At 41.9% G+C, this 23,326-nt stretch overlaps 1 protein-coding gene across 5 annotated transcripts in view; it reads left to right on the top strand.

Annotated features, from left to right (window-relative positions):
• Nucleotides 1-23,326, top strand: part of LOC130905495 (netrin receptor UNC5D-like) — a 477,495-nt gene that overhangs the window by 364,911 nt on the left and 89,258 nt on the right. For all 5 annotated transcript variants that reach the window (XM_057818979.1, XM_057818978.1, XM_057818977.1 and 2 more), the window contains one exon: nt 20,599-20,805. In XM_057818979.1, the coding sequence (XP_057674962.1) occupies nt 20,599-20,805 (207 nt within the window). The remainder of the gene's footprint in view (nt 1-20,598; nt 20,806-23,326) is intronic.

The raw sequence follows: 23,326 nt of genomic DNA, 5'->3' as shown, positions 1-23,326 counted from the left end.
CACGTTTCATCTTCAATGCCCTTGCTGATGGAAGTAGATTTTGACTCAAAATCTCTCGATACATAGCCCCATTCATTCTTTCCTTTACAAAGATCAGTCGTCCTGATTCTTTTACAGAAAAACAGCCCCAAAGCATGATGTTTCCACCACCATGCTTCACAGTGGGTATGGTGTTCTTCGGATGCAATTCAGTATTCTTTCTCCTCCAAACACGAAAACCTGTGTTTCTACCAAAAAGTTCAATTTTGGTTTCATCTGACCATAACACATTCTACCAGTCCTCTCTAGCGATCCACAGACGGGCCTGGACATGTACTTTCTTCAGCAGGGGGATGTCTGGCAGTGCAGGATTTGAGTCCCTGGCGGCGCATTGTGTTACTGATAGTAGCCTTTGTTACTGTGGTCCCAGCTCTCTGTAGGTCATTCACTAGGTCCCCCCATGTGGTTCTGGGATTTTTGCTCACCGTTCTTGTTATCATTTTGATGCCACGGGGTGAGATCTTGCATGGAGCCCCAGATCAAGGGAGATTATCAGTGGTCTTGTATGTCTTCCATTTTCTAATAATTGCTCCCACAGTTGATTTCTTTACACCAAGCATTTTACCTATTGTAGATTCAGTCTTCCCAGCCTGGTGCAGGTCTACAATTTTGTCTCTGGTGTCCTTCAACAGCTCTTTGGTCTTGGCCATAGTGGAGTTTGGAGTGTGACTGACCGAGGTTGTGGGCAGGTATCTTTTTTTACCGATAATGAGTTAAAACAGGAAACATTAATACAGGTAACGAGTGGAAACTCGTTAGAAGAAGTTAGACCTCTTTGACAGCCAGAAATCTTGCTTGTTTGTAAGTGACCAAATACTTATTTTGCACTCTAATTTGGAAATAAAATGTAAAAATCAAACAATGTGATTTTCTGTTTTTTTTTTTCACATTCTGTCTCTCATGGTTCCCCATTCTGTTTCTCATGGTTGTGGTTTACCCATGTTAACAATTACAGGCCTCGCTAATCTTTTCAAGCAGGAGAACTTGCACAATTGGTGGTTGACTAAATACTTATTTGCCCCACTGTAGATTCAACTCAAGATTTTTCCGACTTAGGAGTATTTTAGATCAAAAGTTACTTAGGTTCGCTAGGAAGGTTGGCTACAACAGAGCCTTCCTGAAAAGTCTACTGCTTTAAGATGGCTGTTATTTACTAACGCCAGAGAGTTGATCATTTCGCGTCTAATTCTCTATACTTTTTCTAACGCTGCTGTGTGTGTCATTTCGCATCTAGTTATATATACATATGATATCTACTTGAGCATCATTTGGACGTAGTTTGTAGGCTATCGGCTACAGTCATGTATTATTGGAGACACCGAGCATCACGTTTGAAACGGTGTCACAACTCCCTTCCCTTCACCCCACTCCTGCTCTGCCCTCTCGTCTCCGTGAGTCAGTGTCTTTCAGACTTTTCTCGCGTCATTCAACCAACGTAGTAACGCATAGTAACGCACGCCTTTACATCCTCAGTAAAGGTAACGGCGTTGCCAAGATGAGACAAGTAATTAATTAGATTACTCACTACTGAAAAAAAATATCTGTTATACTCTAATGCCGTTATTAACAATACTGTTTACTAACCTTTCATTTAAATATTGTATAAATGCGAAATTATATTGGAGGTATTGCCTCCTCGGCAGCCACCCTCCGCAAACATGTTTTACATGTCGGTTGGCCCTCCTCCTCTAAGCTGCTGCCATCGGTGACTTTTCTGTAGCCGAAGTATTCCCATACCAGCAATTTTGTTTTCTTCGATGGGGGATAAAGTTCAGGACTTTCACCTCCTCCAGCCATCATGTAGCACAGCTTACTCAATGACACTGAGCAACAACCGGTGAGGGACGGTTGAGCCTTACAGCTGCAAGCAAGGGATTTCCTCATGCATTTTTGGAACATAAGAAATAGTTAATACCTTAGGGACGGTATGACGGAAAATTTTTACAATTTCGAAACCTTGACGTTTTCATACCACGGTATACCTTGAAACCGGTAATCGGCACATGTCTACTTGTGAGGCTAAAACATAACGAGATGGATGCCACGTCTGACAAGACGAGAACAGTTGCTATAGTTTCCGTCAAAAGTTCACATCATGTAACATTTTCTTATTGTATGTGTAGTTAGCCCCGCACACATGCTTACCCACCAGCCAGTGAGTGAGTATGTGTCCACTCTAGGCTCTTTTTGTGAAACACATGGGTCAGGTGCTGCTTGGTAAGTTTTGTCATCTTCTCATTGCTAGATATGCTGTTGCCTTAGTCTTTGGAGGTCTGTGCTGAGTGATCATCACACACTAAATGTAACTGAGCGTTAGCATAGTGTTAACGTTAGCATAGTGTTTGCGTTAGCATTAGCATTTAGCTTGGTGAGTGTCGTCGTAAACTGGAAAACTTTTACATACAGTTCATGGCATCCAGGTGAGTTTGATTAATTGAAAATAAGGTACTGTTTTCCTGCTGAGTGTGTATTATCATCACGAAGACGGTGATGTCCTTGTACACTCTACACCACACTCTACAATTGTTGGAAATCTTACATTTTTTATTCATGGACTAAAACTTTTGAAGTTAACAGACGAAAACATTTTGAGTAATCGTTGAGTAATCGATGTCCAAAACTAGACGGACCCATTTTGAAATAACTAAAATATGACTAAGACTAATAAGTATTTGACAAGAAAATTAAAAGGGCTGCCAATAACAACACTCATATTGAATAAATGAATGTTTGATTAAAATTTATTCTGGCACTTGTAAGATTTTACGTGTTTTAAGCGTATTGCTGCCACTCAAAAAAAAAAAAAAAAAGTTCAGTATCACGTTATCCCATGTTAATATAGATGTTGTTACATGATCCTGATCATGTTTTTACATTACAATATGTAAAAACATAACTATCAGTAAAACCACACTATGTAGTTAGTAGTAGTGGTAATTGTAAATATAATGTAGTTTTCATGTTTTTACATAATTATCACTTTTTTACATGATAATTAAGACTTCTTACATAATTATCACTTCTTACATGATAATTATCACGTTTTTACATGATAGTTATCACATTTTTACATAATATGTAAAAACATATTACATGATAATATGTCAAAATATATGTAAAAATTGGATAATTATCATGTAAAACTGATAATCATTTAAAACGTGACAATTATGTAAAAATATTATACCTTTAATGTAAAACGTGAACATTATCATGTAAAAATGTGATAATTATCTAAAAACGTTTAAATTTATCACTTTAAAACATTGAAAGAGGAAACTAAAAAAAGTGATAACATCAAAAACGTGATAACTATCATGTAAAAACATGACAATTATCATGTAAAATTGTGATAATTATCATGCAATAACATGTCTTTCATTCTTGGGTTAGGACATGGCGAGATTTTACAGTTATTTAGCCCTGTGGATGGTTTTAGTATGCCTATACTCACACGGAATTTAAATTCACTTTCAATTTCACTTTTTTTCCTTTTTTTTGTGTGTGTGTGTGTGATAATTATCATATTTTAACATCATTTTCACGTTTTTACATGATAATTTTCAGATTTTTGCATAATTGACATGTTTTTACATGGGTTTTCACATTTATACAAGAGTTTTCAAGTTTTTACATGTTAGTAGTCACGTTTTTACATATCATGTAATAACATAACTATCATGTAATAACATAATAACTATCATGTATAAACATGATACAGGACTGTGTGTGTGTGTATAACAGCAATACGCTTCTGTTGAATTATTGAATAAACTTAACTTTCCTTTAGCAGACAGATCATTCATTTGCCCCTCCCAGTGGAAATGAATTGCACGTATAGCCTTGTCAATGGAAGACCGTGCGCTAACAAGGAAGTCACCTGAAAATGCCCCAAAATTAATAGCAAATCTACAGGAAGTGACCCATGGGAGAGAGAGCAAGGCATCTTCACGCAGTTTCTCGAGAAATTACATCTTCTAGTTTTCATAGCACTTTTGGTGCAACCCCAGCTGCAACAAAGTGCTGTACTTCAACACAACTCGAATATAAGACAATTTAACATATCATACAAGCATAACCTAAACAACCTGCAGCGAAATCAAGATCTCCACCTGCTCGCTTTTTTTTAAGCATTTGTGAAGCAGGATTGATGACCTGCCATGTCGTAAGTGTGCCTAGATGGATGAAAAAAGCCTAAAAAGCTTCCAAGCTCGTGCGAGACGGCAGACGAGAGGTTTGCATCAATATTTGAACAAAGCACTGCGGCATCTTTCTGCTCTTAAGCAGGGGAACAGAAAGGAAGATCATCGCCGCAGACGTCGTCGTTCCGACTTTAGCATCCTAAGAAGACGCCGGACTAAAAAGTTTTTCAAAACAACGTCAAGTCAAATCTTGCTTGAATTTTCGCTTTCTGTACTTAGACAAAAAAGAAAAGTTTGCCCACGCACAACGTGTCGCTTTTGTATCCGGATTATTTAATTTGTGCTCTATATGCAAAGCTAAAATTGCAACATCAATGACAAGTGTTTAAAAAAATTACATTTTGGAGACATCAATGAGAGTTTACGGTCAAATTTTACATCATATTATTTGTCAACAGAGACAATTGTCATTAACGATATCAAGAGGGTCTTTGAGTTAGCTAATTTACCATTTCTGTGAGGATCAAAGACAATTGGATCGTCTTTAACTACCTTATTTGCGATCTTTGAAACATCAGATAGTTTACTTGAATGAACCCAATGTCTATCATCAGCAAAGACATTTCATATATATTTCATGTACATCAAAGAGTTCATGTAATAGTTTCCAACTAATTATCTAGTTTACCGTCAAATTTGACGTCCTATTTTTTTGTCAACAGAGACAATTAATTCATTGTGTCATTGATTTCAAGAATGCCTTTGAGATGGCTAATTAGCTAATTTAACATTTTTGTGAACATCAAAGACAATTTGATTGTCTTTAATACCCTAATATGTGCCATCTTTGAAAAATCAAAGATGGAATGAACCTAACATCATAATCAAAGACCTTTTAATGACTGCCATGAAACATGTTTTCATATACATCAAAGACTTCATCTAATCTAAGTACATCAGTATGATAGCCTTCAACTACTTATCTAGTTTAATGTCAAATTTGACGTTATATTTTTTGTCAACAGAGACGATTAATTCATTGTGTCATTGATATGTCAAGAGTCTTTGAGATAGCTAATGAGCGAATTTACATTCATGTGAACATCAACTACAATTTGATCATCTTTAAATACCCTAGTATTTGCGAGCTTTGATACATCAAAGACATAACTTGAACAAACCCAATGTATACCATCATCAAAGACACGTTAATGGCTGCTATGAACCCAACATGTTTTCATATCCATCAAAGACCTCATCCAACCTAATGTGTTTGTAAACATCAGTGATGATAGTGTTGAAATTCACCTCCCCAGACGAGCCGCACGGAAGCAGCGACAGCTGAACAAAGTGCCGATGCTGCCTCCGCGCACGCCAACCGGGAAGGCGGAACTTCGTGCGTTCATCTCTGATATTAACCCTTTGTACTGACTCCATGTTCCAAAAGTTTGAAAAAGACTTGCCGAAAGCAGGTTGACAATTTATTCGTCGACAATGGTCAAAAACAAGGCAAAAACAGACGACGGGGGGACAATTCTGGATCCAAAACAAGGCTACATGTTTCCGAGCAGCAAAATCTGTCTTATCTCAGTGTCCAGTGTTTTTTAAGTCCGTGGGCCGGCCGAAGGTGTGTCCAGGCGTTGCTTTGGGATCATCCCTCTCTGGCCGGTTTCGGGCTGTTTAGGTTCGTGCGTGGATGGGATGTGGTTGCCACAGCGACTGACGCTGGTCTTGACGTCACAAGCGCCTGCTATCAACTTTGTTATCCGGGCTGGCACTACTTGTTTTAGGACAAAGCGCGCTAGTCTTTGTCCTTGTTCGTTTGTCGGGAGGACAGATTGCCAGAGTTGGTGCGTCAATCTTGCTCGTGGCGCAACGTTTTGGGCTTCTGTGATCATCTTTATGATCTTTAAACTATGGTGTGCTACGTATTTTACATTAGAGTAGTGCAGTCCTACAATGAATATGAGAAATGATACTATTCCCTGATTGATTATATTACGTGTGTTCGAGTAATGCAAACAGTTAGATGGTCCCTACGAGAAACGGTACCATTTTTCCTTTTCCCCCCTCATGAGCGCCGATAAGTTTATTCACTTTACTGTGTTCAAGGGCACTGAGTGGAGTCTGCCTAAACTACTTAAATGAATGTGTTATACTAATGCAAACAATTATATGGTGTGTACGAGAACTGTACCTTTTCCCTTCAATAGTCTTCAACTACCGCATTTTTCGGACTATAAGTCACAGTTTTTTTCATAGTTTGGCTGAGGGTGCGACTTATACTCTGGAGTGACTTATGTGTGAAATTATTAACACATTATTATATCATTTCAGATGTTATTTTGGTGTTTTGGAGTGACACTGATGGTTTGGTAAACTTGTTAGCATGTTCTTTATGCTATAGTTATCTGAATAACTCATAATATCTATGTTACGTTAACAACAAACCGGCCACGTTCGCGTTTCGTTGTTCATGCATCATGTAACATTATCATACTGTACACTTATTCAGCATGTTGTTCTCTATCGTATTTTTTATTTTAAATTGCCTTTCAAGATGACATATCTGTTCTACGTGTTGGATTTTATCAAGCAAATTCCCCCCAAAAATGCGACTTATACACCGGTGCGACTTATATATGTTTTTTTCCTCTTCGTCCGGCATTTTATGGCTGGTGCGACTTATACTCAGGTGCGACTTATAGTCCAAAAAAATACAGTACTCGTTTTTGCCAAAATCATAGACGATTTATTCTCTATCAACAGCCCTGAAATGTGTTTTTATAGACAAATGTCTTTGATGACTACAGCATGATAGCCAGGCTGGTATCGGTAGATTTAAAGGCTAAAATTATCACAAGAAAAATCTGATAACTGGCAGGACGTATCCACGTGGAGTTGACTCAGTTGTCATTCTTAACGCAAGTGTGTCAATCCAACATGAATGACTTCCACATAAGTTGTAACTTCAGTCGGAGGCTGTGTTGCCTCACTTGGCAAACATGACAACCTCAATGTTTTTTTCTCTTCGCGTGTCATCGTAGCAGATGCTCCCTCACCCCAGCCGCCCACCGCGTCCATCTGCCGCATGTAAAAAGCATTTAAATTAATGCAGTGTTTATAAACGCCGCCCATTTTTTGTGCAGTTTTTTTAAGACCCTTCTTTGAGCAGGCATCAGACTGTGACTCTGTGTTCATGCAATACAGCTGTTTGATGCTAATCAGAAACTAGCATGGTTATTTGTTGTGACGCACGAATCAAGGATGCTTGCAGAGTGATTCATAGACATGCCTGAAGTTCCTTCGTGTTCCTGCATCATCTGATTAAGTAAGTTTTTGATACCTTTTTGTTCGTACTTTTGTGTTTCTTGTGAGTTACCATTGAAGCATTTAGAGTTCACTGCAACCCTGCCTTTGTTTCCCTGCGTTTGGGTCCTCCATGCCACTAAAGCCTGAGTTATGCTCCTGCGTTGACAGCGAAGTGACTACGGCGTCAATGAGCATTCTATAGTTCTGCGGTAAGGGAACGCGTTGCTCTGTAATTCACCGCCAAGCCACTGGAGGGGTGTGGCGTTATGTTTGTACGGTTTTGGGGCATGCTTGTTGACTTCCTCTAGTTCAGGGGTGTCCAAACTTTTTGCAGAGGGGGCCAGATTTGGTGCGGTAAAAATGAGGGGGGCCGACCTTGGCTGACGTCCTTTACGTAGAACAATAGATTTGTTTTTAACTCATTCACTCCCAGCTATTTTCACCCGTGCAACCCCCTTCGCTCCCGGCCATTTTATTGGATTTTGACAGATTTTGTAAGGCCCACAGAAAATTCTGTTCTATTGCTATATAAACAACCAAAAGAAAGATTAGACTCTCTTCTTTCAGCAGGAAAAATGTAAGTTCACATCTTTTTCCATTCTTTAGAAATCTGCATTAGGAAATAGCTTAGTTTGAGCAATTTTCCAATTTCTGATGAAAAAACAGAGAACTTGAGCTTTTTTTGAAAGCATACATTTCAAACATAACTTTTTTTTTTTTTTTTTAGTTACATCCCAAATCTGAACACTCACATCTGAATAATGTTTTCTTTTTCCAAAATAACATAACAAACAAGACAAATAGCTTTTGATAGCAAAGTAACAATTTATTTACACATAACTAACTGAGAGATGACGCTGTTGTGGCCGCGACAGCCGTGTTAAACTTTTCCCTCATCGCTGCCTGTCTCTGCTCGGCGAGCAGCACGGACTCAACTGCATCGTCCGCTGCACTGGTGGTCTCGGTTGTTCTGATCGGTCGTCCGCTGCCTGGCATCCTGGACATCCATTCGGTCTGGCGCCCCGGCCGTGCGGCTCGTCCGTTCGTTCCGTTGAATCGGGTTGGGGATCATAACAAATGCGCTACTGCCCTCCAGTGGCCAGTTTTATTGCTTTAAAATGGATTTTCAGCTTTCTTTGGAGCTAGGTTGAATCAGAACCTAGAGATGTCTCTTGTGGAAAAAAAACATAAAAGACGTATAAATACGTCTTTGGGACACTGAAACAATTAAAAATAGAACATATTTATACGTTTTTGGGAGCAAATGAGTTAATAATTTCAACAATCTCGCGACTAGCCTTTGTGGCGTTCTCTTTTGACTCTTGAGCTCTTGCGAAATACTGCTGCTGTGAAATTAAACTAGCTTCAAGTTGCTTCAATTTCTTGCTGCGTATCTTCCTTGTAATCTTGTCGTACATGTCAGCGTGTCTTGTTTGGTAATATCGCCTCACATTGAACTCTTTAAAAACAGCGACTGTCTCTTTGCAAATGAAGCAGACACAGTTGTTGCGTATTTTAGTGAAGAAATAGTCCAATTTTCACCTATCCTTGAAGCGTCGGCCGTCGCAGTCAACTTTTTGTTGTTGTTGTTGATTGTCGCCATTTTAGAAGATTGGAAGTAAAGGGTCAAACGGGGTAATGTTGCTTAGAGTGCTGCTGCCTTTTAGTGGGTAAATGAGGAGCAGCATTTAGTGTGTAAGCTACTTCATGTGCTGGTAGCAGTACTGCTGACCAATTTATTAAGTCTTTGTGCGGGTCAGACGTTATTGATTTTATGACAGAGGCTGGGGGCTGGATGAAATTTGAACACGGGCCGCATTTGGCCCCCGGGCCGGACTTTGGACATGTCTGCTCTCGTTTAACGGGGAAAAAATAAACAATACAAGATGGAATGCTTTAATGTGGCTCTTCAGCTCATCAACATTGAATAAATGTTGATCATACAAATGTTGAGGCACAGGCGACGCAGAAGACTGTTTCGAGGCGGTCTGGCCGACTTTTGATGCCGCACAGAGAATTCTAGCCTTGGGTGGAAACCAGCAAGCTGTGGCGGCTAGCTTCAAACTGGCGTCGAGCACTGCGTCCAGCGTTTTGTCCGAGGCCTGCAAAGTCCTGCAGCCCGATTTGTTTGCCGTGTCCTACAACCAGCCAGTGGCAAGCCATAGCAGATTTCTGGCGGCTATGGAACTTCCCAAACTGCGTTGGAAGCCTTGATGTTGCACCGAGGCACTCTCAATCAGATGTATCGAGTGTGAACTGTCTGTTGTGGAAAATGAAACATCAAAACAGCTATTCTGACACCAAACCAGTTGCTTTATTCTTCATATACTTGAAATGTGACACGTAAATAAGTCACAGACTCACAGCAAACACATGTACAGGGTGACCCAAAAAAAAGTTTACACTGCCATAATACAACTTAAATGCCATGTTTATTCAGCTTAGAATTAGAATTGAATCACAAATTATACATTATTGTAAAGAACATGTACAGTACACTCTATTTTTCAATGTGTCCTCCCTTAAGTGTCACAACAGCCTCCAGGCGCCTGCGGAACGCTTGACAGGTCTTCTTTATGTAGGATGCTGTCATCTTTTCCCAAGATCTAACAATGGACCTCTCCAAGGCTGCCACAGAAGTTTGTGGCTTCTTACAGGCACTGTCCTCCACAGTTGCCCATATGCTATAATCCAGGGGATTAAGATCTGGACTCTGGGATGGCCACATATCACCTTGTCAATCAACTTTTTGGTCTGCACAGATCGTCACTTCCAGACCCAGGTTTTCGTGAGGCTGTTCCAGTATCTTTCAGCTTCTTTTTAACTTTGTAGACTGCACATCTGGATATTCTCAGATTTGCTGCAATCTCAGTAGGTGTCAGATCGGCACGCAGCAATTCAGGTACAGCTAAAGTTTTCTTCATTTTCAGCAGAAGCACAGGAATTGTAGAGACGAGAGATTACCAGCTGCATTGAGTGACCTTAATGTATCACTTAACCATGACAACCTATTTAGATGTTTCAATGGCTTTTAAACAAGCAGTCGACTGAGTGTAAACTTTTTTTTGAGTCACCCTGTACACAATAAATGATGAAGTGCACCAACCAAAAATACGACATAAAGTGATAAAAATCTGGCAGTTTTTGGCTGACTGTGTCACCGCTTCACCGGTGGTTCTTTCATTTATTTATTCAATCGCTGGTTGACCTCCAGCCCCGTATTTTCAGCGATCTCCTCCCACTTCATTGCTTGCCATTTGGCAATCTTCATAATGTCTTGTCGAGACATTGTAGAAGTTGTCGTACTTGCTCTTCGTTGACACTCTCGTCAGCTTGGTCCATTTTTGCATGTATCAAAAGCACGTTTGACAATGGCGGTGATTTCGCGCTGAACCGGAAACAACATTCTGAGTGGACCAATCACAGTCCATTTCCGCCACGTCATATGCGTCGACGTGACGCTAGGTTAGAAAATTTAATAGGAGCACGTCAGGCTACGGCGCAGGGTCGTGAATCGGGTCTTCCTTGACGGCGCAGGTCTGACGCGGAAGCATAACTTGGCCTTAAATCCTGACAGTTTTTATCAATATCAGAGAGTTTTGTGTCTTTAATGAAAGACTGTGTTTATAAACATCAAAGACAAGTCAGTGTCCGACAAAACCTAATGAACTCCTGAAACCGTGCCGATTTAAATATGCATAAAATCTATTCATTGTATTTGGCAAATGCTGATGAATTAGCAGGTTTTGTTATGTTGCGCACCTCCTGCAGGCACCCCCTGGGAGTGGGTGGTCTAATGCTAATTAGAACACATTGAGTGTTAATGAGCACGTGTGAACATCCGTTGCTAAGTAAACATCTGCTTTCTATCACATCTTCATGTCAGTGCTGTGAATCCTCCCCAGATTTGTTCTACCTGCTCTTTGATGTAGAGGACATTGTGAGCGCGATGGCGTCCAACTCGGCGACTGCTCCCTCTGAGACCAACCTAAATTTTACCAGAGCAAGTGTACCATATTGGTACTGTAAAAGCAGAGACTGCCAAGAAATTTGTGAGTGGATATCGCGTGATATCTGTTGGCGTGAAACGTGTGTTCGCGTGTGTGTGTGTGTATATAAGCTACTGTTTTCACGCTACTAAAATCTACTAAAACTTGATACTTAACAAAATACTCAATACAATTTTCGATAATACATGAATTAAAAACCCTAAACCAAATGTACTTTTATTAATTCTTAGGGATTTTCCATTGTTGGCCATTAATTTTGATTTTTAAAAAAATGGCCAAAAATGTACAGGAAATGACCCACAATCAACTAGAAGTGACCAAGAAATGCTCCAAAATCAAAAGGAAGTGACCAATAATCAGGACGGGGCCTGAAAATTCCCTAACTTCAACAGACGATCCGAAATGTACCAGAAGTGACCCAAAATCAACAGGAAGTGACCCAGAAATGCACCAAAATAAACAGGAAGTGCCAGTGGTCAGGAATGGGTTAAAATTCCCTAACATCAACAGAAAATGATAAAAAAAGGACCAGAAGTGACCTAAAGTCAACAGGAAAGTTACCCATTTCCAATTGACCTGGAAATACCCCCAAAATAATCAGGAAGTGACTGAAAATTAACAGGTAATGACCTGAAATGGCCCAAAATGACCTCGTTACCTGGCATTGGCTGCCACTGACGGCCTTGGAAGTGGGAGGGGCCTGTTTAAAGTGGGAGGGGTTCATTCGTGATAAACTTACAGCAGAAGGATGAAGATAGCTTGTTTGTCTGTTTATTAGTTGTTTTGTACAATTTCCTGACCAACGTATTGATAATCGTTGTACCGCCATATCGTGAGATTATCGTTATTGTGCGCTTTGTATCGCAAATCATATCGTCTCGTGAGCTACCAAGAGGCTCCCACCCCTATTAGAAAGTTCTTCAAAAGCAACAGAAAGTTACTCAGAAATGGCCAAACATTACCAGGAAGTGACCAATAAACATCCTAAAATTAACCCAATGTGACCTGGAAATGCCCCAAAATCTTCAGAAAGTACTCTGAAATCGACAGGAGGTGACCCAGAAATGCCCTTAAGACAAACAATGATCAGAGAGGGATCCAAAAATTCCCTTACATCAACAGGAAATGATCCAGAATGTTCCAGGACTGACCCAAAATCAACAGGAAGTGACCCATAAGTACCCTAAAATTGACTCCATGTGACCTTGAAATGCTTCAGAATCATTAGAAAGTACTTTAAAACAGCAGAAAGTTACTCAGAAACCCGAAATTAACAGGAAGTGACCAATGATCGGAAAAGGATCCGAAAATTCCCTGACACCAACAGAAAATGATCCAAAATGTAACAGAAGTGACCCAAAATCCAATAGAAGGCCACCCATAAATACCCTAAAATTGACCCAAAGTTAGAAAGTACTTCAAAATCAACAGAAAGTGACTCAGAAATGCCTCAAAATTAACAGGAAGTGACCTATGATCAGTGAGGGATCCGAAAATTCCCTGAAATCGACAGAGAATGATCCAAAATGTACCAGAAGAGACGCGAAATCAACATGAAGTGACCCATAGCTACCCTAAAATTTAGTTGCACCGATACCAGTATCACGAGGGGGCGCCGATCCGGCCCGAATTGGTGGTATCGGTATCGACGAGTTCCAACATTTAGGTCACCGATACCATCTACTGGCATCACTTGAACGCAACAGTACTGCCCTCCCCAAGTGAGCTAATTCCCAAATCCTGTTGCCATTGCAGATACAGTGGGACAAATAAGTATTTAGCGAACCACTAATTGTGCAAGTTCTCCCACTTGAAAATATTAGAGAGGCCTGTAATTGTCAACATGAGTAAACCTCAACCACGAGAGACAGAATGTGGGGAAAAAAACGAGAAAATCACATTGTTTGATTTTTGAAGAATTTATTTGCAAATCATGGTGGAAAATAAGAATTTGGTCGATACTAAAAGTTCATCTCAATACTTTGTTATGTACCCTTAGTTGGCAATAACGGAGGCATAACGTTTTCTGTAACTCTTCACAAGCTTTTCACACACTGTTGCTGGTATTTTGGCCCATTCCTCCATACAGATCTCCTCTAGAGCAGTGATGTTTTGGGGCTGTCGTTGGGCAACACAGACTTTCAACTCCCTCCACAGATTTTCTATGGGCTTGAGATCTGGAGACTGGCTAGGCCACTCCAGGACCTTGAAATGCTTCTTACGAAGTCACTCCTTTGTTGCCCTGGCTGTGTGTTTGGGATCATTGTCATGCTGAAAGACCCAGCCATGTCTCATCTTCAATGCCTTTGCTGATGGAAGGAGATTTTCACTCAAAATCTCTCGATACATGGCCCCATTCATTCTTTCCTTTACACAGATCAGTCGTCCTGGTCCCTTTGCAGAAAAACAGCCCCAAAGCATGATGTTTCCATCGCCATGCTACACAGTGGGTATGGTGTTCTTCGAATGCAATTCAGTATTCTTTCTCCTCCAAACACGACAACCTGTGTTTCTACCAAAAAGTTCTATTTTGGTTTCATCTGACCATAACACATTCTCCCAGTCCTCTTCTGGATCATCCAAATGCTCTCTAGCGAACCGCAGACGGGCCTGGACGTGTACACGTCTGGCAGTGCAGGATTTGAGTCCCTGGCGGCGCATTGTGTTACTGGTAGTAGCTTTTGTTACTGTGGTCCCAGCTCTCTATAGGTCATTCATTAGGTCCCGCCTTGTTATCATTTTAACGACACAGGGTGAGATCTTGCATGGAGCCCCAGATCGAGGGAGATTATCAGTGGTCTTGTATGTCTTCCTTTTTCTAATAATTGCTCCCACAGTTGATTTCTTTACACCAAGCGTTTTATCTATTGCAGATTCAGTCTTCCCAGCCTGGTGCAGGTCTACAATTTTGTCTCTGGTGTCCTTCGACAGCTCTTTGGTCTTGGCCATAGTGGAGTTTGGAGTGTGACTGATTGATGTTGTGGACAGGTGTCTTTTATACCGATACAGGTTCCATTAATACAGGTAACGAGTGGAGCCTCGTTAGACCTCGTTAGACCTTGTTAGAAGAAGTTAGACCTCTTTGACAGCCAGAAATCTTGCTTGTTTGTAGGTGACCAAATACTTATTTTCCACTCTTAATTTTGAAATAAATTCTTTAAAAATCAAACAATGTGATTTTCTGTTTTTTTTTTTCCACATTCTGTCTCTCATGGTTGAGGTTTACCCATGTTGACACTTACAGGCCTCTCTAATCTTTTCAAGTAGAACTTGCACAATTGGTGGTTGACTAAATACTTATTTGGCCCACTGTATATGTTTTGATTTTTGTGCAAACAGAGTGGTATCGGAATGGTATCGGTATCGGCCGATACTGCACAGCCATGTATCCGTATCTGCCCCAAAAAATGGTATCGGTGCAACACTACTAAAATTGACCCAAATGACCTGGAAATGCTCCAAAATCATTAGAAACTACTTCAAAATCAACAGAAGGTTATGTGGAAATACCTCAAAATTAACAGGAAGTGACCAATTATCAGTGAGGGATCCGAAAATTTCCCAACATCGACAGGAAATGATTCAAAATGTACCAGAAGATATCCGAAATCAACATGAAGTGACCCATAAAAGACCCTAAAATTGACCCAAAGTGACCCACAATGAACTCCTAGCCCGCCATTGACAACGATAGACATTTAGTTCATTTAAACTGGGAGGACTGGCTGGTGAACCAATAACTAAAGATTGATACTTTTGCAATGAAATATCATATGAGGATACAATAATTCAGTATTGATATATGCAATACTTTTGACAACCCTAACGTTCATGTATGCATGGGCATTCATGTGTGCATGTGCATGCTTACACATACATGTGCGGCCAAGTACGGGTTGAACGGTTATTCTGATTGAATGAAGACGACTTGTGGATCCCGGCGGAGACGCTTAAGTGCTTTTACTCGGTCCAAATTGAGGATGTTCCCTGTTGCCCGAAGGCTTTGAGTTTCTTCATAAGAATAGTTGAAGATAATCTTGCAACTGCCTCTATCAGCATCCTGTCTGGCTGTTGTTTTTATCGAGCCTGTCATTGAACTATCCTATTGATTTTTAATGTCCTACTGATTTTTTTTCAAGCCAGGTGGCCAAGGTAGCAGAGATCAATGGGGACTTTAATACCTTTCCTGATACCTCACCATCAGTCTTCTTCGAATAATTGCGCTGTCACGGCGAGAATCCTATCGATTTTGAAAATAACAGCCCATTCATAATGTGTTCGCTAAAGACTTTTAAGTATTATAATTAAGCTTTCAGTTCCACTTAGTGGCATGAAAGTTGGGAGGCATGTGTATCGTACGACTGCCATTGTGGTTGAAAGCGGCAATTTTCCGATGTCCTTCAAGTGCAAACTTCCAATTTAGTCGGATTGCAAACAAATTTAAGTACAGGCAACTAGGGCTGCAGCTATCAATTATTTTAGTAGTTGATTAATCCATCAATTAGTTGGAAAAATCGGGTAATCGGATCGGGAACATTTAATGCATTGCAGAATACATTTTAGGAGATGTAAAACAAAGGCATACTAAGATTACACTTTCAAAAAGAGCATTAAATGCAAACACTAAATACATTCCTGAGTGTTTATTCAAACTATGCAGAATTGCACTTTCATTTAAAAATAACTTTAAATGAGGATCTAAGTACAAAATAAGAATTACTGGCTAACTTGCATACCAAAAATCAGCTAGCTTAAATGCTATAAAACGCTAAAGTTTTTTTACACTACGCTTAACGTGCGTATGACACCAAAAAGCATGCTTATTTCATATTTCACACTTTGTTTATGCTCCTGAATGAACAAATACTACTTCATGACGATAATACACTTAGCAGAACCAGTACATTTTTTTTTTTTTTTTTTTTTTTTTTTTGTTGTCCTGTTCAGCTGTTTGACACAGAGAATGGAAGTCTAAGTGCCCTGATAGTCTGAACCGTTTTAATGTTTCACATTGAGAGTCTGACATACTCCCTTTGTGATCATTCAACATACCTCATTTATTATGACAAAACAGCGAACAGGAAGGGGTTATGGGGGAACAAAAGAAAAGAAACACAAGAGAAAAAAAGAGAAGAAACACAAACAACAACAAGAAATACATTGAACGCCTAACTACACTAACTACCAATATGTTGGTGCTATCGTCAGCTAAATGTATTTCCGGTTGACACCATGTGGGGGGCCTGTTGATCAGGGAAAGAGGGGGAAGAAAGTGGGGGAGTCTATAAGCTAATTGATAGAAAGGAGTAGAGTGTACACAAATCATCTCTGTGATCTAGAACCCAGTAATCGTGTGAATCCCTTGTGAGTGTAAGCCCGTTGGCGACCGACCCTACACCACCCCATCGCCAATCCCGGCACCGGGACCCCCCACCCGAGCGCGCCCAATGACTTCCAGCCGCATGCGAGCCCCGCAGATGAGCAGAGACGCCACGCGGGCGCCGCCACAGGGCCACGGCCCCCACCCAGCCAGCCCGGGGAGGGAGGGAGGGCGGGCCCGGGGGTGTGGGGGGGTCAGCGTAGCCCATCCCTCCTCCCGCAGCCCAGCAAAGGAGCCCTCGTCTCAAACACCCCCCCCCCCCCCCGGAATCCAGGGTGGCCCCCTGGGCCACCCGCGCGCCCATCTACCGGCCCTCGGGGATGGCAAGAGGGGACGCACCGACACAGCACGCCACAGGGCCCCCAGCGGCCCACCAAGCCCAGGGCAGGGTCCCTCACCGTAGCAGGCAACATTCAGACGATACTCCACCGCCCAGCCAGCAATCCGCGGCGGAGCACAGGGCGGATACCCAGTTAGAGAAGAGAGGGGAAGGCGGAGGCAGGAGAACGCCGAAGAGCCGCCGTGGGGCAACGCGAGACCGGAGCCCCGACCTCCCCCCACTCCCGCGGCTGGCAGCCCATGCAGAGAGGAGGCCACGCCTCGGGAGCTATGCCATAGAAAAACGTGTGGGACCCACCTACCACCCTATTACTGTGGCTGCCAGGTTCCCGGCTAGCAGCCATAACCCAGCACCGTGATGGGATTGTGCGGGGAGGGTAGTGCTATGTATGCATTAAAATAGGAGATCTTGGTTTGGGGCAGTGGGACCGCAGCATGGAAATTCAGCCCAGATGCCAGTCCCACCGCCATTTGCCAGAACTCTCCTGTGGAGTATGATGTGTGTGATGCGTTAAAAAAAGGTGCAGGGGTGGTAGGACTTGCCGTGAGGAGCTAACCGTGAGGCACCCCCCCCCCCCCCCCCCCCACCAGATCCCAACCATCCCATGTGTGATGCATTAAAAACAGGGGGGAGCCAGGCCAGGACTGTATGGCCCCGTCCCAACTCCCCCCGGAGAAATTAATGAGTATGTAAGTGCTAGGGTGAAAGATATTTACAGTGCTGAAGTGAGGAGTGCGTGAGTTAAGAGGCAGGCTCCCGCGGGCGTGGCCCTGTCCACCGGAGCAACCGGCCGCAGGGCGGGAGAAGCACCAGGGGCATGTTATTTTGCCTCATTCAAATCTTAATATCTGAGCATTTAAATATGTAAACTAAAGTGCAATCACATTCGTAAATGAATGGCTTCTGGTATTTGAAATGTAAATAAACCAATCTATTGTGATAAAACAACAAAATTGCAATAACTGCAATAACCATCAAAGTGAGGTCTAACTGTAACTGTAGTCTTGAAACAAATCTGAATAAGGAAAAACATTGCAATAAAATAATGCAAACTAGTTAAACTTGAGAGTAGCTGAGATCCGTCATGACAGAATATCGCTTCAATGATATCTGGCGCCATCTAGCGTCGTGAATGGGTATAATGTCTAGACCCTGAATATTAGACGACTCGCACTTTTTCAGTCTTATTTCAATGCAAAAAACACCCGTCTTATATCCGTGCCAATATGGTAATATGGGACGTTGTAATTCTCTCGGCCGGGATGAACCTGGAGGGAAATTTCGGTGCACTTGTGTAATGACAACTAAAGAAACTTTTGACCTGTTGGTTGAGGTTAGCTGTCAATTATCATGGCTGCACACACAACGTCCTCAGTATTTCTCATAGGGGCTCCCAAAGCTAACTCAGCTGAAATGTCCTCTAGAAAGTTTTAAAAATTTAGTCCCTAACACCAGTTGTACCAATTAACATGAAATATCCGGATATGTCGATTCTCTCAGGACAGGGTACCCGCGGGTTATTAAAAGTATTAAAAAAGCATTGAATTTAGTTTTCCATTATTAAAGGTATTAAAAGTATTAAATTAGCAGTCGTAAGTCTGGAATTTTTTCACCGTGGTTTTAATTTTGAAGAACATCTCAGTGCAACCTAAATGATATCCGTGACAAAGTTTTTTTGTTTTTTTTTTTTAAATCCATAACGAAGATGACGCGTTGAATTTTTACGATGCACTGCACTACAAATCATAATGCACCTCATGCGTGCGCGCTGTTAGCATCATTAGCATCAACATCACAACAGCAGACAATCAAACAGTACTGTGTGCTAACGTAAGGAACTGCTCAGATGCCTTAGTTGTTATGTTCGACGAGAGCCTCAGCAAGACAACCAAGTCCAAACAGTTGGACCAGCATGTGAGGTATTGGATCGGCGACCAAGTCGCATCCAGATACTTTGGGTCGCAGTTTATGGGTCATGCGAAGGCAGTGGACCTGCTTAACATTTCAAAGTAAGTTGCCAATTTCTCCAATTAAAATGTGTTAGATGCGATAATGTATTTCTGCATGGTTTGCCTGTCGAACGAATGTGAATTTTTTGAGTTTTAACTCAAGAGTTCGCCATGTTCAATGGGGTATTGTCAGGTGCACTAGCCTTAGCATGGATAAACCGGAGTCGTAGATCCACCATCCCCCTCAGATACACAACACGATTGACACTATTATTGGAACGAGTGCGGGGTAACGTTGATCTGAATAACATGGCATGGTGATAGGCAAATTATAATGTAGGTGATAGTAAAACACCTGATATATTTAAATGTTTTTATTGACTGAATAAGAGTATGGATTTTCTCTGTCTGATTAAAAGAAATGTCTTCAATAGCTATCAAGGGATTAACATGTGTTTTGTATACTTCTTGTAATGTGATTAGAAAAAAACAATTACCAAGGGAAATGGTCATGTGTAGCTTTTTTATTTTGTTGTAATTAATGGTAAACTACTGCCATTTATTGGCTGTTTTTTAAACTTTCACTGCCAATTGCAAGATTTTCCCAAGCACTTTACAGTTAAGGTGACCAACTTGACAATCCCAGTTAAGGTGACCAACTTGACAATCACCAACCTACCACCTTGACTAGGTCCTCTTAAAAGGGAAACCTGTTGTCCAAATGTAATTTCTGAAGTTGCTTTACAAAAATAGTGTAAAATCCATTTTATCCTGGGAAAAAAAAATCTGAAAGACCTTATATTTAAATGTGTAACTTTTAATTGTATCTTCAGTAAATGTGCATTCTTTTGTCAAACACACTTAGTAATTGAGGTTAAATTTGATGTTCAGTGCTTATGTTTTTTAATATGATTCAATATTATCTAAATAATGGGTGCGAGAAAAGTATTAATTTTCAGTTGAAATGGCATTAAAAAAGGTCTTAAAAGTCTTGAATTTAGATTTATCAATCCTGGGGGGACCCTGCAGGAGAAATCTTGAGGGCCTGTGCAGATAATGGAAGTACTTCGTACTTCAAATAATGCAACATAAAGTAGACAGACGGGCAATGCTGGCTTTTAAAATCACGCTCTTTTACAACTTAATGTAGCATGGATTTAAGCTTTGAGGATATTTGAAGAATTTTCATGGCAAATAGGTTGCAGGGCCAGTCAAGACGATTTGATAGCTACCAGCTGGTCATAGGGCAGAAGTATGTGATGGCAGCAGATTTCCGATGATGAGAGTTTGACGGATGGAGACGTTTAACACGTTGACAACGCGGAGGCAGTGTGACAGCTCGTGTGTCAAAATTGTTCGAATCATTTGATGTTGTGCAAAGTGTTTCTCTGTAGCCTGACTGTGATTTGATTTGATCTCCGTGCAGGCGTCCGCGGTGAAAGCCAGCAGCATGGCGCGTCCGGCACGCTGCCGCGCTTCGTGGAGGAGCCGGCGGACGCGTACATCATCAAGAGCAACCCCATCAAGCTCCGGTGCCAGGCCAGGCCCGCCCTGCAGATCTTCTTTAAGTGCAACGGCGAGTGGGTCCATCAAAGCCAGCACACATCTCGTGAGCACACCGACCTAGGAACAGGTAGCGACAAATCTCTTTTAAAACCAGCCCAGTTGGAGTTGGTCTTTGCGAAGCGTGGTTCTGTCAACTTAATGAGGTTGATTTTCTAATGCTAGGAAAACTTTTCAATTTGTAAAAGGCTTCAATGGAAATTTGGATCATGGCAAAGCTCTCCTATTTCGTTGTACGAACTAAAATGAAAATAAATGGCATTCTATTCTATTGTATTCTATGCTGTAGTCGAAGTAATGTGTGACCAATCCATGATAGAATGACCATACTTTGCGGACTATAAGTCGCACTTTTCTTCATACTTTAGCTCAGCATGAGACTTAAGCCCCTTTCAGACTTATATCTGGGTAAATTCCCATGTAAGGTGACGCGGGATTTAGCCATGTCATGGCTTTCACACATGGGGAAATGTCCCAGGAATAAACTGGGTTGTATGTGTGAAAGTGGCTTGATTTATCCCAGGTTGGCGTCTCGGCGCTGTCTGGCGATTTTAAAACCGGGACATTACGTCGTTTTTGGTCGGCATCGGCTGTCACATTCTGTTGGTCAGATCGTGTTTTGTTGCAGAGGCGGATGTGAGAGTGTTCCCAACGTCGTACCAGCAGCCAATTCAAGCTCAACAAGGCTGTATTCAAGCCCAGGTTATCCAAGATATTTAATCGGTAAATCTATACATAAAAAATTAAAATTCAGGGCTTCTCCATGAATTTTCGCCACCAACTCAGTGGTTCCACACTTACCACCTTGGGCCGCAAGATGTTTAATTTATCGATTGTCAATTTGTCTCTCTATTTCTGGGCGCTCCGGTGTGAAAATTTCCACGGTGACTGTCAATGGGTCCAACAACGAATTCATAAAAATCCGACATACGGTTTGGGAGCAATCGGAATTATATAACATTTTGGGATTGTGTCGATTCTTTGCAAATTGAACTATTGATATCACTCCAAGTGGTGACGAGTTTGGTTAAAATTGGGCCATTGCTTCTGCAACATGATTTTTTCGATTTTCAATACTGGTTTCCTCCCTGCTCCTGCTTGCTGCTGTCTTTGTCAGTCTAGTCTGTCTGCTTTTTTTGTATTTCCCCTGTGGATCAACTGTGCTGGTCTCGCATACAAAAATGGATTTGATTAGTTGGTCTCTCAGCGCAATTGACAAGATTTTCTCAACACAAAACGGTGTCCCAGGTGAGCCGTCTTGCCCAGATGAGACCTCTGCAGCGGGGCTACGTGAAAGATTCATGGGATCACTGGAAGCCCGCCTGTCTCACTGTCCTATTCGTGGAAGATAGCGAAGATATTTGGCTGTTTGGCGTGGCGGTCGTGGGGTTCCTTCTGCTTGGCTTGGGAGGCGCCCTGCTGTAACGGAAAGTTTCCAAGACGGCAGCTTTCAAGGAAATCAACAAATTGACCGTGGATCAAGCGGTGCAACTCAAGGCTTTGCAAGACCGAGTCGATGCTTGGATTGAGAACTTGCTCCGTGGACACACGGTTCAGTTCGAGGAAGGATGGAGAAAGGTGGATGTCATCTGGCACCAAATGGCGGAACTGTTGAGGCACACCGCAACTGTTGGCAAGGACTTAAGGGACCTGAGGTCTTGCCTTTGCCTTGATGAGCACGATTTTGACTGACGACCAACTGTATTTGGACATACTAGGTTACTGATTTGGCTTAATTTGAGTGAACTTTCTCTTCCCGATCCCCCTCACCCCAACCCCTCCTTCCTTTGGGAGAGCCGCACAGGTGGCCCAAGGCCAGTCACAGTTGCCAGTCCAATTTTGTCTACAGGCACGCACAAAGACTGATACACACGTGCATACACACACTTACACACATCCCCCACCCCCTCCAGTCCGCTACCGTCTTTTTTACTATCTCTGCCCCCCCCCCCTTCCCTTCCTCCAGCCATGACTTGGTTTTCCTTTTTGTCGTACAATAAAATTCCTGCACATGACCTGTGCGTCGTGTCATATCCCTGCTATGTAGTGTAGTGCTATGGTAGTGGAGTGCCGTTACATTCCTTTTCCAGAGCTGAAGAATCAAGTCAAAATGGCCGCCAGCCCAAAGACTACACTTCCCAGCATGCCGCACAACGCATCCAGGTGTGGCTGCTTAAGCCATCTAATTGCAGCTGGCCTGGAGGACAATATAAAAGACGACCAGATGAAGCGAAGGGGGAGGCGGAAGGAGATTGACAGAGAGACTTGGAAGAAAGTATTTTGAGAACAGTCTTGTAAGACATTTTAGTATTTTGCTGGGAACAGACCTGAGTTGCCATTTTTGAGACATTTTAGTTGATTGTTTGCTTTGTTACTGTTTGTGCCACATTTCATCCTTTTTCTTTTGGGGAAACCCGCTGTTTTTTCTGATTAAAGAACTGTTTGGTTGGACACCTTGGCATCTCAAGCTCCTTCCTGGCCAGGCCTACCTCGTGTGCGGTCACAATGTTATGTACATTGTATCTTGCCTGTAACTTGCTCTGTAACTTCTAAAGAAGAGAGAGAAGTTGGCGGCCCGATGCTCACTTATC

The sequence above is a fragment of the Corythoichthys intestinalis genome, chromosome 17, assembly GCF_030265065.1.
Source record: "Corythoichthys intestinalis isolate RoL2023-P3 chromosome 17, ASM3026506v1, whole genome shotgun sequence".
In the NCBI taxonomy this organism is placed as follows: domain Eukaryota; kingdom Metazoa; phylum Chordata; class Actinopteri; order Syngnathiformes; family Syngnathidae; genus Corythoichthys; species Corythoichthys intestinalis.
Note: the sequence above shows the minus strand (reverse complement) of the source record. Positions and strands in the feature narration are given on the sequence as shown.